At 37.7% G+C, this 11,828-nt stretch overlaps 4 protein-coding genes across 5 annotated transcripts in view; 3 read left to right on the top strand and 1 right to left on the bottom strand.

Moving 5' to 3' along the window:
- Positions 1 to 1,425: 1,425 nt before the first annotated feature.
- LOC111486486 ((RS)-norcoclaurine 6-O-methyltransferase-like) lies at positions 1,426 to 2,978 on the top strand. Its single transcript, XM_023133662.1, has 2 exons — positions 1,426 to 2,211; positions 2,410 to 2,978. Exons 1-2 carry the CDS (start codon positions 1,447 to 1,449, stop codon positions 2,704 to 2,706), a joined length of 1,062 nt encoding a protein of 353 aa, XP_022989430.1. The 5' UTR covers positions 1,426 to 1,446; the 3' UTR covers positions 2,707 to 2,978.
- Positions 2,979 to 3,185: 207 nt separating this feature from the next.
- Positions 3,186 to 6,189, bottom strand: LOC111486462 (GPI mannosyltransferase 1). Its single transcript, XM_023133627.1, has 4 exons — positions 5,896 to 6,189; positions 5,633 to 5,815; positions 4,618 to 5,165; positions 3,186 to 3,703 (listed from the first exon to the last, which is right to left on the bottom strand). The coding sequence occupies exons 1-4, from the start codon at positions 6,164 to 6,166 to the stop codon at positions 3,392 to 3,394; spliced, it is 1,314 nt and encodes a 437-aa protein (XP_022989395.1). The 5' UTR covers positions 6,167 to 6,189; the 3' UTR covers positions 3,186 to 3,391.
- An 853-nt stretch (positions 6,190 to 7,042) lies between these two features.
- Positions 7,043 to 9,681, top strand: LOC111486485 (heterodimeric geranylgeranyl pyrophosphate synthase small subunit, chloroplastic). The gene is made up of 2 exons (XM_023133660.1): positions 7,043 to 7,509; positions 8,710 to 9,681. Exons 1-2 carry the CDS (start codon positions 7,075 to 7,077, stop codon positions 9,379 to 9,381), a joined length of 1,107 nt encoding a protein of 368 aa, XP_022989428.1. The 5' UTR covers positions 7,043 to 7,074; the 3' UTR covers positions 9,382 to 9,681.
- Positions 9,682 to 10,548: 867 nt separating this feature from the next.
- Positions 10,549 to 11,828, top strand: part of LOC111486436 (F-box/LRR-repeat protein 10) — a 4,358-nt gene continuing 3,078 nt past the window's right edge. The window contains exons 1-3 of one of the 2 annotated variants that reach the window (XM_023133590.1): positions 10,549 to 10,856; positions 11,143 to 11,348; positions 11,488 to 11,581. In XM_023133590.1, the coding sequence (XP_022989358.1) occupies positions 10,683 to 10,856; positions 11,143 to 11,348; positions 11,488 to 11,581 (474 nt within the window). In that variant the 5' untranslated portion in view covers positions 10,549 to 10,682. Of the gene's footprint in view, positions 10,857 to 11,142; positions 11,349 to 11,487; positions 11,582 to 11,828 lie in introns of those variants that run through there. The other variant, XM_023133591.1, reaches the window with a different exon arrangement.

The raw sequence follows: 11,828 nt of genomic DNA, 5'->3' as shown, positions 1-11,828 counted from the left end.
CCTGACGGCGGCAATACGTAATGAGTTAAAAAGGATTATATCTGCAGCAGTGAGGTTGAGTTATTACATTACAGGTGAGTACACAAGTCGGGATAAGGTTGGGCCCAAGTAAAGAGCGACGAGGCCAAGAGGTTCGAAAGATCATCTTAACCTGAGTCGATTAGACGGAGCACATGAGGGCGTGCAATTTACATGCTCATGTGTCAATGTCTCGAGAGAAGTCTAAGTCGATTTTTTTCTAACCCTATATAAGTGAACATTTAATTTTAGGTTTAATTTAAAATTAATTGAGCAAAAAAATCAACAATAATATGATTTAAATTCTTGGTATAAATTTTTAAATAATTATCCTTTATTTTTACCTTTTATTTAAAAAATAAATAAAATTTGGATAGACATTGTTTATATTTTTATATAAAAAATATCCTTCAAGCAAGCAGTCAGAATAACAGGGGTCGAGGTCGCCAGCCAATAGGGAATAACCTTTTCTTCCCAGCTTCGCTCATTCACCTATCGGTCTCAGAAATCCAATAAAGAAAGTATTGTACGACCAAACAAAGACTAATTAGGATCGATACATGATTTTCTTGTAGTCTTGTTGGGATCAGGTCTTCTGGTCATAAAGTATTCTACCTTGGTTTATTTTAAAATTAAAATAAATTGATATTTTACGTATATAAGTTATTTACGTTGGATATACTAACGGTAAAAAAGATTTTATAAATATGATACTAATAGTTCGGTTTATATTATTAATGATAAGAGTATTTTCTAACTTTTTTTTTTTCTTTTAATTTTTATTTAAATTTAAAGCCGTAAATAAAATTTTAAAAATTTAGGAATATTTTAAAATAAAATATTAAATATTTTTATCTCAAATTAATAATTTTTTAGAATTTAAAAATTCTATTGAAACAGTTTGAAGCTCACCGACTATTTTAATTATAAAAAATAAAATAATTTTTTTTTTTTTTTAAAAGTCCCGACAAAACCAGAAATAATTGGATATCTTTTCAGATTTAAATTATTAATATTCAATAAATAAATCATTTTACTGTCTATCACTGGGATTCCACCATCCCCAACTAATATATATTAAAAAATTTAATTAACTTTATACTTTTTATCTTGTAAATATTCTGTAGCTTTTAAATTTTTCAATAATATTTTTAATTTTTTTTTTAAATATTTAAATAAATGTTAAAAAAATACTTCTAAAAATACTTTTAAAAAAAATTAGTCCAAATATACTCTTATTGTCTTAATATGGATAGAGTTATTAATACCTACTTGAAAAGTATCTATGAACTTAAAAAAAATAACATTAAAAGTCGAAGATATTACTGAAACTTTTGAAAGTTTATAGGTATTTATTAGACAAAATGCAAATTTTGAGCGTCTATATAATGAAGCTAGATTGAAAAGGATTGATATCAATGAGATTGAATGGAACGAACCGATAAAGAAACGTTGTCGAAGAAGGAAGAAGAGGGGCAAGCCATCATCCAAATGTGGAAATACATATTTGGTTTCTCTGAAATGGCAGCCATAAAATGTGCCATAGAGCTTCAAATAGCTGATATCATTGAAGACCATGGCAGCCCCATGACATTGCCCCAACTCTCCTCCACTCTACACTGTTCTTCACCTCTCCTGCATCGAATCTTAAGATTCCTCGTCAGTCGAGGAATCTTCAAAGAATATTCCATATCCGACGACCTGATCGGCTATGCTCAGACCCCTCTATCGCGCTTGCTCGCCACCAAGAACGGCAGCAGCTTGGCCCCCTTGATGCTGCTGGAAGCCAGCCCGGCGATGCTTGCAGCATGGCACAACTTGAGCGCGTACGTCAAGAGTGGCGGCAGGTTCCCATTTGAGGCTGCGCATGGCATGGACGTGTGGCGCTATGCTGCGGCTAATCCAAAGCATAATAGGCTGATCAATGAGGCCATGGGGTGCTCTACGGGGCTGGTTGTGGCTGCTATACTTGATGGTTGTCAGGGGATCTTTGATGGGGTTGGGAGTTTGGTGGATGTGGGTGGAGGAAATGGAGCTACTTTGAGTGTTGTTGTTAAGGCTTGTTCGTGGATTCGAGGTATTAATTTCGATCTTCCTCATGTTATTTCTACGTCGCCTGTGTATGAACGTGTGGAGCATGTTGCTGGTGATATGTTTGATTTTGTTCCAAATGCTGATGCTGCTTTCATCAAGGTTGGTATCTACATTTTTTGTTATCGGATCGTATTACTTGCTAGCTTATAACGTTGTTGGCTAATTTGATCGAGAGCGAGAGTATGTGTTGCACAATCGTGTCGTGATGCTCAATAGAGTGCGATTGTGACGGTTTTTTAGTTTTCAAATTTAAGGTTGAGATTGTTTAAATCATACTTGAAATATGTTTGATGGCAGTGGACTCTACATGATTGGAACGACGAAGAGTGTATCACTATTTTGAAGAATTGTAAGGAGGCGATTCCGAAGAACACAGGTAAAGTGATCATTGTTGATGCAGTAATCGATGAAAAAGAAGAAACCGAGCAATCAGATGTTGGGTTGATGTTGGACTTGGTGATGATGGCTCATACCAACACTGGCAAAGAAAGAACACGTAAAGAATGGGCATATGTTATTAATGCAGTCGGTTTTAGTCGATTCACTGTTACATGCATTCAAGCTATCCAATCAGTTATCGAGTGCATCCCATAAAAGACTGAAAGATTGAATTCCTTATTACGTCTATTGTCTCAATCTATGTGTTTGATTCTCTTGTTCTTTTTCTCAAATGTCTATTTTCTCAACTCTTATCTCAGGTCTTTGTTGCTTGTATTGGGTTTGGACTAATGTCGGTCTATTGTCTCAATCTATGTGTTTGATTCTCTTGTTCTTTTTCTCAAATGTCTATTTTCTCAACTCTTATCTCAGGTCTTTGTTGCTTGTATTGGGTTTGGACTAATGCCGATCTCATGATCATGTTGATATGACAATTTACTACTTTATAGTTAACTTCACTCGAAGTAACTTTTTACTATTTATTATTTATGACAATTTACTTTATAATTATTAAAACACTTATAAAAACTATTGACTAAATATATAAAAAAAATAATAATAAATAAATAAATAAATAACACATCTCCTCCCCATAACCTAACAATTCTCACACAATTCTCACATTTGGAGACGGATCCATTCAATCAAGAATTTCATTTTCAAAACGACCAGTATCTTCACTACGTACTCTAACTTAGCATACACGGAGGAAAAATACCTCCAAATTACGCCTTTTTCTTAAAAATATCATTCAAAGCTACTCAAAAATTGACAACAAAAAGAGAGTTGTGAACAATTATATCATTAAAACTATCATTCAACTCACAAAGTACATACATCATCAGTTGGATTTCTTTGTCTTGTCGGCTGTGCTATTGGGTAGCATGAAAAGCGCTGAGAGCTTGTGTTGGTGAATGATTAAGGTCAAAACGGTTGTGTTTGCAGCCAAGAACATGATGCTAGCCATCCACAGTTGAATCAACACATTCTTTCCCTTGAACTCCAGCAAATAACCCCACATCAGCCAATGAAGCTGTGCTCCTGTCCAGATCGATATCGAGAACACGCCCTTCCATTTAAGCTTCATCTTACTCCAAGGAAGAATCAAAGGTAGAAGACAGAAGAACCAGACAAAATATTGTGCTGTGATCACCTGTTGATTAAATATGAAGAGATTCTCAAAAACGTAATTAAGCATTAAGACAATACCAATGATCAGGGAGAATGGGTTCTAATAGATACCAAAAGTTTCAACATTTCATCATAATCGAAATAAGAAAATGAGAGAAATTGCAGGAGAAACCCAATTCGGCCGTACATAAAGGCTTGAGAAGAAATGTAACCGTCCAAGCCAACCGCTAGCAAATATTGTCCTCTTTGGACTTTCCCTTTCAGATTTACCCTCAAGGTTTTTAAAACGTGGGAGGTTTCCACACCTTTATAACGGGTGTTTTGTTCTCCTCCCCAACCGATGTGGGATATCACAATCCACCCCCTTCAGGGCCCAGCGTCCTGGCTGGCACTCGTTCTTTGCTCCAATCGATATGGGACCCCACCAAATCCACCCCCTTTAGGGCCCAATGTCCTTACTGGCACACCGCCGCCTCGTGTCTACCCCCTTCAGGGAAGGGCCTCCTCGCTGGTACATCGCACGGTGTCTAGCTCTGATACCATTTGTAACAACTCAAGTCCACAGCTAGGAGATATTATCCTCTTTCGGGTTTCTCTTTCGGGCTTCCCCTCAAGGTTATTAAAACGCATATGCTAGCTAGGGAGAGGTTTCCACACCCTTATAAAGGGTGTTACATTCTCCTCCCCAACCGACGTGGGATATCAAAGAAAACTCCTGCAAGCTATAGAATAAGAACAATGCCCAAGAATACTCATCATTAGAACAACAAAAACCGCATAATGAACTAACTAAACCTAGCTGACATGCACATCTGCAAAAACTCAAACGTGTTATCCTAACAGAAAGTGCAATTAACTTGAAAAAACTCATGTTTTGACAGGAATCTTAGCTCTATCTGTAACTTCTTAAGGTCAAAAAATGATTTGGACACGAACCTTGTTGAATGCCACGAAGGCTACAGTCTGCGCGAACCAGCAGAATGGAAGATCTTCAGCAAATGATAGAACGAGAACGAGCTGCACTACCAACTGGGGTAGAAATGAAATGAGCTTCTCCACAACAGAGAACTCAAGCTCATGATGAAGATAGATGTGATAGAAATAAATTGAAAAATTGTGCCTTGGGTCAGTTCGTGTGAGATGATAGAGCAGTGCCTCGTGCAGGAATTCCCAACCATATAGATAATAAAACAATGCAGTGCAGAAGATGAACACCAAACCAGAAATGAGGCCAAAAAGTATCCTCTCCTTAGTCATTATGGATTTCAAAAGAAACCATGGACTAAAAATACAAGCCAATCTTGATTGTAAATTTCTCTGAGGAGCCTTTTCATCATGCTGACTCCATTTCTGAAGAACAGGGTTCAGGCCAGATGTGAATAAATTTGGATTGAGAATCAGAAGAATCGGAAGGGCATAGATGATCGGGTAGATTCGGAAATGGACAACGAGTCCATACCAAAATGCAGCTTGTAGCAACTGACCTGTTACAGGGAAAGAGAGTTATACTAAACTATAAATGGATAATTTACCAACAAATGCACCAATATCCTAATAAACAGCAACATCCCACAATTGAAACCGGGAATCTTTCTAGTTTCTATCAGAAATTTCGAACTAAATGTGCAAAGTTACTGGTTATGTTGTGAAGTTACATTACATTTACGTTGAATCTTAGCAATAGCAAATTATATGAAAATTACAAAATCTTCTTCACACAAATTTAATCAAACCTGCAGCTTACAATTCAAAATAAGAACTATGAATATTATGAAATATGCACGATCCTGCGACAGCTAATGATAATATCTCCCAATATCGAACCAAACAAATTAAATTCGCACCACCAATTGTCGAAACTACAAATTTGCATGATTAAGTTAAACTACTTCCGACTTCGCTTAATAGGCACAGTTCCAAATGTAGATTGAAAGAGAAAAGAAACTTACACCGTTCATCAGACACAAAAGGATCTTAAGAACCATTGCACAAACAAGAGGCTCACAGTTCCCTCTGGTGCCAATGGTAAACGTAAACGGGTTGAAAAGCCAAACCATAACAGAAGCGAGGCATAAATTTTCAGGAACCCCACGTTTCTTCAAAATAGTACGTATGAAGAATCCAACGAGTAAATCTAGACAGAAACAAGACAATTAACATAGCAACCAGAAGAAAAATGAAATGTAACGAATCAAATGAAAAAAGTGAAGGCACCTGACGCTGAGAACAGAATTTTTCCCCAACAGCGATGGAAGATAGAGTTCGGTATGAGCAAAAACGCAAGTAATGGTGAGTATCTATATGTGGATCTCAAATAGGGCGACTTTCCCGACGCCATTAGAGAAGCAGCATCCGAGAAAACGATGTAATCGACATCAGTGTATCTGACCTCCAAGTGCGCATCCTGCCACTCGCCGTAGAGGATAAGTGCCAGCCTGAAAATCGCTGAGAGCAGTAGCAGAGAGCCGAAGCTGAAGGACGCCATTGCTCTGCTAGACTAGAAATGGGTACCGAAATACGGGACGAGAGGTCAAATGAGGGAGACGATAGAAGGCTTGGGCTTACGAGGAAATTGAAGCCCACGGGCCATGAAGGTTGGGCCTGAAGCTAGCCGACATGTCGGTGTGCTGATTCCCTAGGGTTGGCACACTTGGCGCACTAGTGTCCACGGTCCGATAGTGCACGTTGTGAGTCTCGAAAGTCTAGTTTTGAATCGAGCAAAGGAGGTTTGAATGTGGGGTAGTGCATAGTTCTGTCTTGTGCATGTTGTGAGTTCTGTAAGTCTAGTCTTGAATCGAGGAAAAGAGTTCAGTCGTGAAATAGTGCATAACCAATGTACAGTTGTTGTTTGTGTTTATATTTCGGTTATCGAGCCAAGTTTTAGACTTGGACCCAGTAAGGTCGGTAAGTAGCCAAGTCTTAGTTATGAATCAGCAAAAGAACCCTACAAAGCTCGTTTAACGTCTACTTGAAGAATCGAGTATCTCAATATATCAAACAATTCTTCAATAAGCTAATCTCCAACAAAAGATGGAACAGTCAGAGGTGTTTCCCGAGCTTTCACAACAAGAATATCTTGGTTTAACAAAAGTTGGGCAAAATCTCGCTTGCCTCCGAGTTTTCCATAATTTGTTCCACTAACCTAGTCGATCTCTCGAGTGAAATGTCTAGTGATGGTACTGTTACTGTCATCCCGTAAAGAAAAAACCATTTTTTAAAATATATTCAAAATATGAAGTTTTAGAAATTAAAATAATAATTAAATAATTTAAATTTAAAAAAAAAAAAAGAAAAAAAGAAAAAAAAGAAAGAAAGAAGTTATAGTTTAGTTTTTATCATCACGTCTTATTCATCCATGGCAGATGCCGATGGCCCGCAATTGCGTCGTCTTCCATGTGCTTATCCCTCTCAGACATCCACCTTCCTTTCAGACTCCATTTTTCGACCGCAAAGTTCACAGCGAACGAGAGTGGGAGAGCATCGACGATGGCATTTTCGATCATGGCGGCATCCTCTCTCAGAATGAATTTTGGAACAAAGGCTTCAATTCGATGCTCTTCATCTTCTTCTTCTTCAGCGGTTTCTTCTCAAGCTAAATCGATTCACTTTGATTTGAAAACATACTGGAAAAAGCTGATTCTCGAGATCAACCAGAAGCTGGATGAAGCTGTTCCCATTCAGTACCCCGACCAGATCTACGAGGCTATGCGTTACTCGGTTTTGGCTGAAGGAGCAAAGCGAGCTCCTCCGGTTATGTGCGTCGCCGCCTGCGAGCTTTTCGGCGTCGACCGCCTTGCTGCATTCCCTACCGCCTGTGCTCTCGAAATGGTTCTTTCTCATTCCTAATTTTACGTTTCTGGATTGAGATTCGCTTTAATTGTCGTGTTTTGTTATTTCTTGGGATATTGACGAAGTTTGACTACAAATTGCTCGATTCGAATATTCACTTGTGGTTGTGATTTCATGTTTGTGTACATTATGTTTGCTAGTTTCTGTAATAGTTCTTTCAATCGTCTCTAAGTGGTAAGCTACTGAAACAGGCTGTTCATATCAATCTCCAGATGTGAATTAAACTTGTATGTATGAACAGCCAAGTTGATTTGGGATGGGGGGAGGGGGGCGCAACATTTTATGCTATAAAATACTGTTCAGTTCGCAGTCTGTTACATTATGCATTCTGGTTTTTAGGTCAATGATTCAATACGTTTAAAAACGTGAGTTGATTTCTATTCTCATGTCCAGGATTAGTAAAATGTGGGAATTACACTTGCTAGGCTCTAAATGAGTGAAGGGTCGGATGAATAAATGTGAGAGAACCCTTCAAAGGACTGTGGTTGATAGAGAATTTGATAGAAAACATAAGGCGTACTCTGCTTGGAAGTGATTTTGATTCGTCATATTCAACACTTCAAAATCAATTTTGATTGGATGAAAAATCTGTTTAAGAGTGTGAAATCAAACATCAAATTGTTTTTGAATAATTATAGGCATGTTTCGAGGTGATTTTGAACATGAAAAAGGTGATTCTAATCCTTTCAAAATCACTTCCAAACTTGTTAGTTGTGTTGGAACATATTCTGTATTATATACACTTTTCGAGTTATGCTTTACTTGGTTATGTATGCTCTTACCTTATACCATATTTGTGCACTTCTCTTTTTCTCGGTTTGGTTAAGGCATGTGCTTTTAGTTAAGAGGTCAGAGGTTTGAATCTCCCTTCATCTTCCCATGTTGTTGAACTATTAAAAAAACACCCAAATCCGAATAATGTACCTCCCTTCCAATGAAAAACAAGTTATGGTGAGATGCAATGTGAGATCTAACATTCAAGAGTAAAATTAATCACTTTTACCCTTTGAAGACACGTTTTAAGAGTTGAGAGAGCTTATTGACTCTTTGTGATATCAAAGTCGATGCGGATAACATCATCTCCTTTGTAACAATATACTGCATGTTGCTAGGTTATTTTTAATAGCTCTTGTCACATTTCAAACTAGTGTATTAAATTGATCACTGATCTTTTGGCAGGTTCATGCAGCTTCATTGATCCATGATGACCTTCCTTGCATGGATGACGATCCCTCGCGTCGCGGCCAACCTTCAAACCATACAGTTTATGGTGTTGACATGGCAATTCTCGCTGGTGATGCACTTTTTCCCCTTGGCTTTCAACACATTGTCTCACACACACCATTCGACCTCGTTCCCGAGTCCCGCTTGCTCCGTGTGGTTGCCGAGATTGCCAAAGCCGTTGGTTCCAGAGGCATGGCAGCTGGACAGTTTCTTGACCTTGAGGGAGGCCCCAACTCCATAGAATTCGTCCAAGAAAAGAAATTTGGTGAAATGAGCCAATGCTCCGCTGTGTGCGGAGGACTTCTAGCTGGAGCAGAAGACCATGAGGTACAGAGATTGAGAAGGTACGGAAGAGCGGTCGGCGTGTTGTATCAGGTAGTAGACGATATTCGGAAAGAACAAGCAAAGAAACTCGATCAAACCGATGAGAGTAAGAAGAGAAAAGGGAAGAGCTATGTTCGAGTATATGGGATTGAGAAGGCTAAGGAGGTGGCAGAGGAGCTGAGGACCAAAGCAAAGAAGGAATTGGAAGGATTTGAGAAGTATGGAGACCGAGTGATGCCTTTGTACAGCTTTGTGGATTATGCTGCTGATAGGAGTTTCAGTTTAGAAAGTTCAACTTGGTGAGAAGAGGGCTGGGATCCCCTCCATCCTAAAACTAAGAGAGTTTAGAAGTCCCTTGATATATATAAACTAGAAAGTCCTTTTCTTTGGGAAATATTAAGTCAACACGAACAGGACAGGATGATGTCGAAGAAATCACGGAATCCCGACCCAAGAGCTGGAGAAAAGTTCTCAGTAGATCGAGTTAGAGTGGTAAGTTTTATCGATACGTTGATATTTTCATGATAGTAGAGGTATCAACCAAATAAATATGAATACCAAAAATGAAGTATGAAGAGTTTTTAACACCATTGCCTTGATGTATCTCACAGTTGTTATGTAAAAGGTAGAGTTGTTACTAAGGTTTACCTTTTTATTGTCTAGTTGTCTCGTGTTTTCTATTACTAATGCTATTTTTGAAAGTTTGTGGGTAGTTTTTGAACGGTTTCGTCCATTTATTAATGGTGAGGGTATCTTTCAATTTTTTAAGCAAGTCTAAGGATATTAATGAAAATTTTGAAAGTTAAAGAATTAGAAACGTTGTAATGACGGTTTTGTCCTTTACTAACAGCAAGGGTATCATTGAACCTTGTAAGAAGGTTTAAGGGTATTAATGAAATCGATGAAAGTTCAAGGGTATTTTTGATATTTTTAAAATGTTGTAACAACTTTCCATCCATTTATTAATAGTGAGGGTATCTTTGAACTCTGTAAGAAAGTTTAAGGATAAGGATATTAATGAAATTTATAAAAGTTCAAGGGTATTTTTGGTATTTTTAAAACATTGTAACAACTTTTCGTTTATTGGTATTTTTTAAACCCTTCTGAAAATTTAGGAGTATTTTTAAAATAAAATGATCACGATTTACATTCCGAACTTATGTAAGGATATTTTTTATATATCTTTTTTAGGTTAAAGGATATTATCGAAACTTTCGAAAATTCAACAATATTGTATAAAAATTTAGGGGTATTATTGTAAATATCAAAATTTTAAATATAACGTAAATTTGAATGGTTTTAATTATTTGTTAATCAATTATCTAATATAAATATTTTTTTATTGATTCCTATATTGTTTAATTAAATCATTTTTTTTTTCCAAAATAATTGTGTAAAAATCAAGCATATATATAAAATAATTTTATATATTATATATTTATTTAAAACTCTGTCTAAGATATATATCACCAAGATGCCATCGGGTCGGAGCGCGGCTGTGGATCAAGATAAAGTCGTCGTAGACGACGGTGCCTCCCCAGAACCGCATCCATCTTCCATTGAATCAACGTTGAAGAAGCTTGAATTGAATTCACCAGACGAAAATGGCGGACGAGAATGGCAGCGTGGAAAGCCTCGATCGCCTTCCTTCTGCTGTCCTTGCTACCATCATGACCAAGCTCGATTTGCCTTCTATCTGCTCCATTGCTTCCACCTGCACGACCTTCCATTCCTGTGCTTCACAACTTCACAATTTTCTCCCTAGTTTCCATCTCCTTGTAAGTTTCTGCTTCGATTTCCCTCTAATTCATTCTCGATTTCTACTTTTGAAATGAGATTCTAGTTACTGCCCTTGGAGATCCCTTTTTCCTTTGCGATGTGGATACTCCAATCCGGAAATCGGTTGGCTCTGTTTTTTTAAGATATAGAAGAAATTACTCTGCTAGGTCGTTTATTGATAATTTTGAGAGAAACGAAGCTCAAATTTGACCGTTTTGCTAGCTGCATCATCTTGGATCATTGTATGGTTTAGTTATTTATCTCGTTTTGATTTTTCTCGTGTAGGAAATTTCTCCAACGGTGGAATTTCTGAGGCCTCTGCTGCCTCCAAACCCTTTCCTAAGGAGCTTAAAGGTAGATTGTGGTCAGCTTGATGATTCAGCTATCCAGCTCCTGCTGAAGCCTTCCTTGCACGAACTATATCTGCATAATTGCGCTGATTTCAGTGGGAAATTGCTGTCTGAGATCGGAGGGTGTTGCAAGGATTTAAGGTATGTGCGGTCTTGATCCTCAAAAGCTAAACTAAAGACTCTTTTATTAGTTTGCAATGAAGTAAAATTTCTATTTGAGATTTCATGTTAGTTTCAATGGCGCTGTTATTGGGTTTTTGGGTCGATTATGTCCCTCCAGGTCCCTCTATTTGAGTTCAGTTGCTGAAAAAAGAGGTCGGGCAATTCATATTGCGGATCTAGAAGAGTTACTAAGTGGTTGCACACGGTTGGAAGTAAGACTCAGTAGCATATCTGTTATATTCATATGTTAAATTAGATGTTTAAGTAATCACGTTAGAACAATGAAGTCTTGGAAATAATCAAGAAGATCAAACTTCCTAAAATGGTCTGAATTAAAGCGTTCTTCGCTTTCTTTCTTACACAAAATCTCAAGCACTACGTTAACCGATTATGGATTGTCTTAGAGGAATTGTTACATAGCTCGAGCGTGGTGTTGGGGGGGGGGGGGGGGGGGGGTGT

The sequence above is a fragment of the Cucurbita maxima genome, unplaced genomic scaffold, assembly GCF_002738345.1.
Source record: "Cucurbita maxima cultivar Rimu unplaced genomic scaffold, Cmax_1.0 Cma_Scf00011, whole genome shotgun sequence".
NCBI lineage: Eukaryota > Viridiplantae > Streptophyta > Magnoliopsida > Cucurbitales > Cucurbitaceae > Cucurbita > Cucurbita maxima.
Note: the sequence above shows the minus strand (reverse complement) of the source record. Positions and strands in the feature narration are given on the sequence as shown.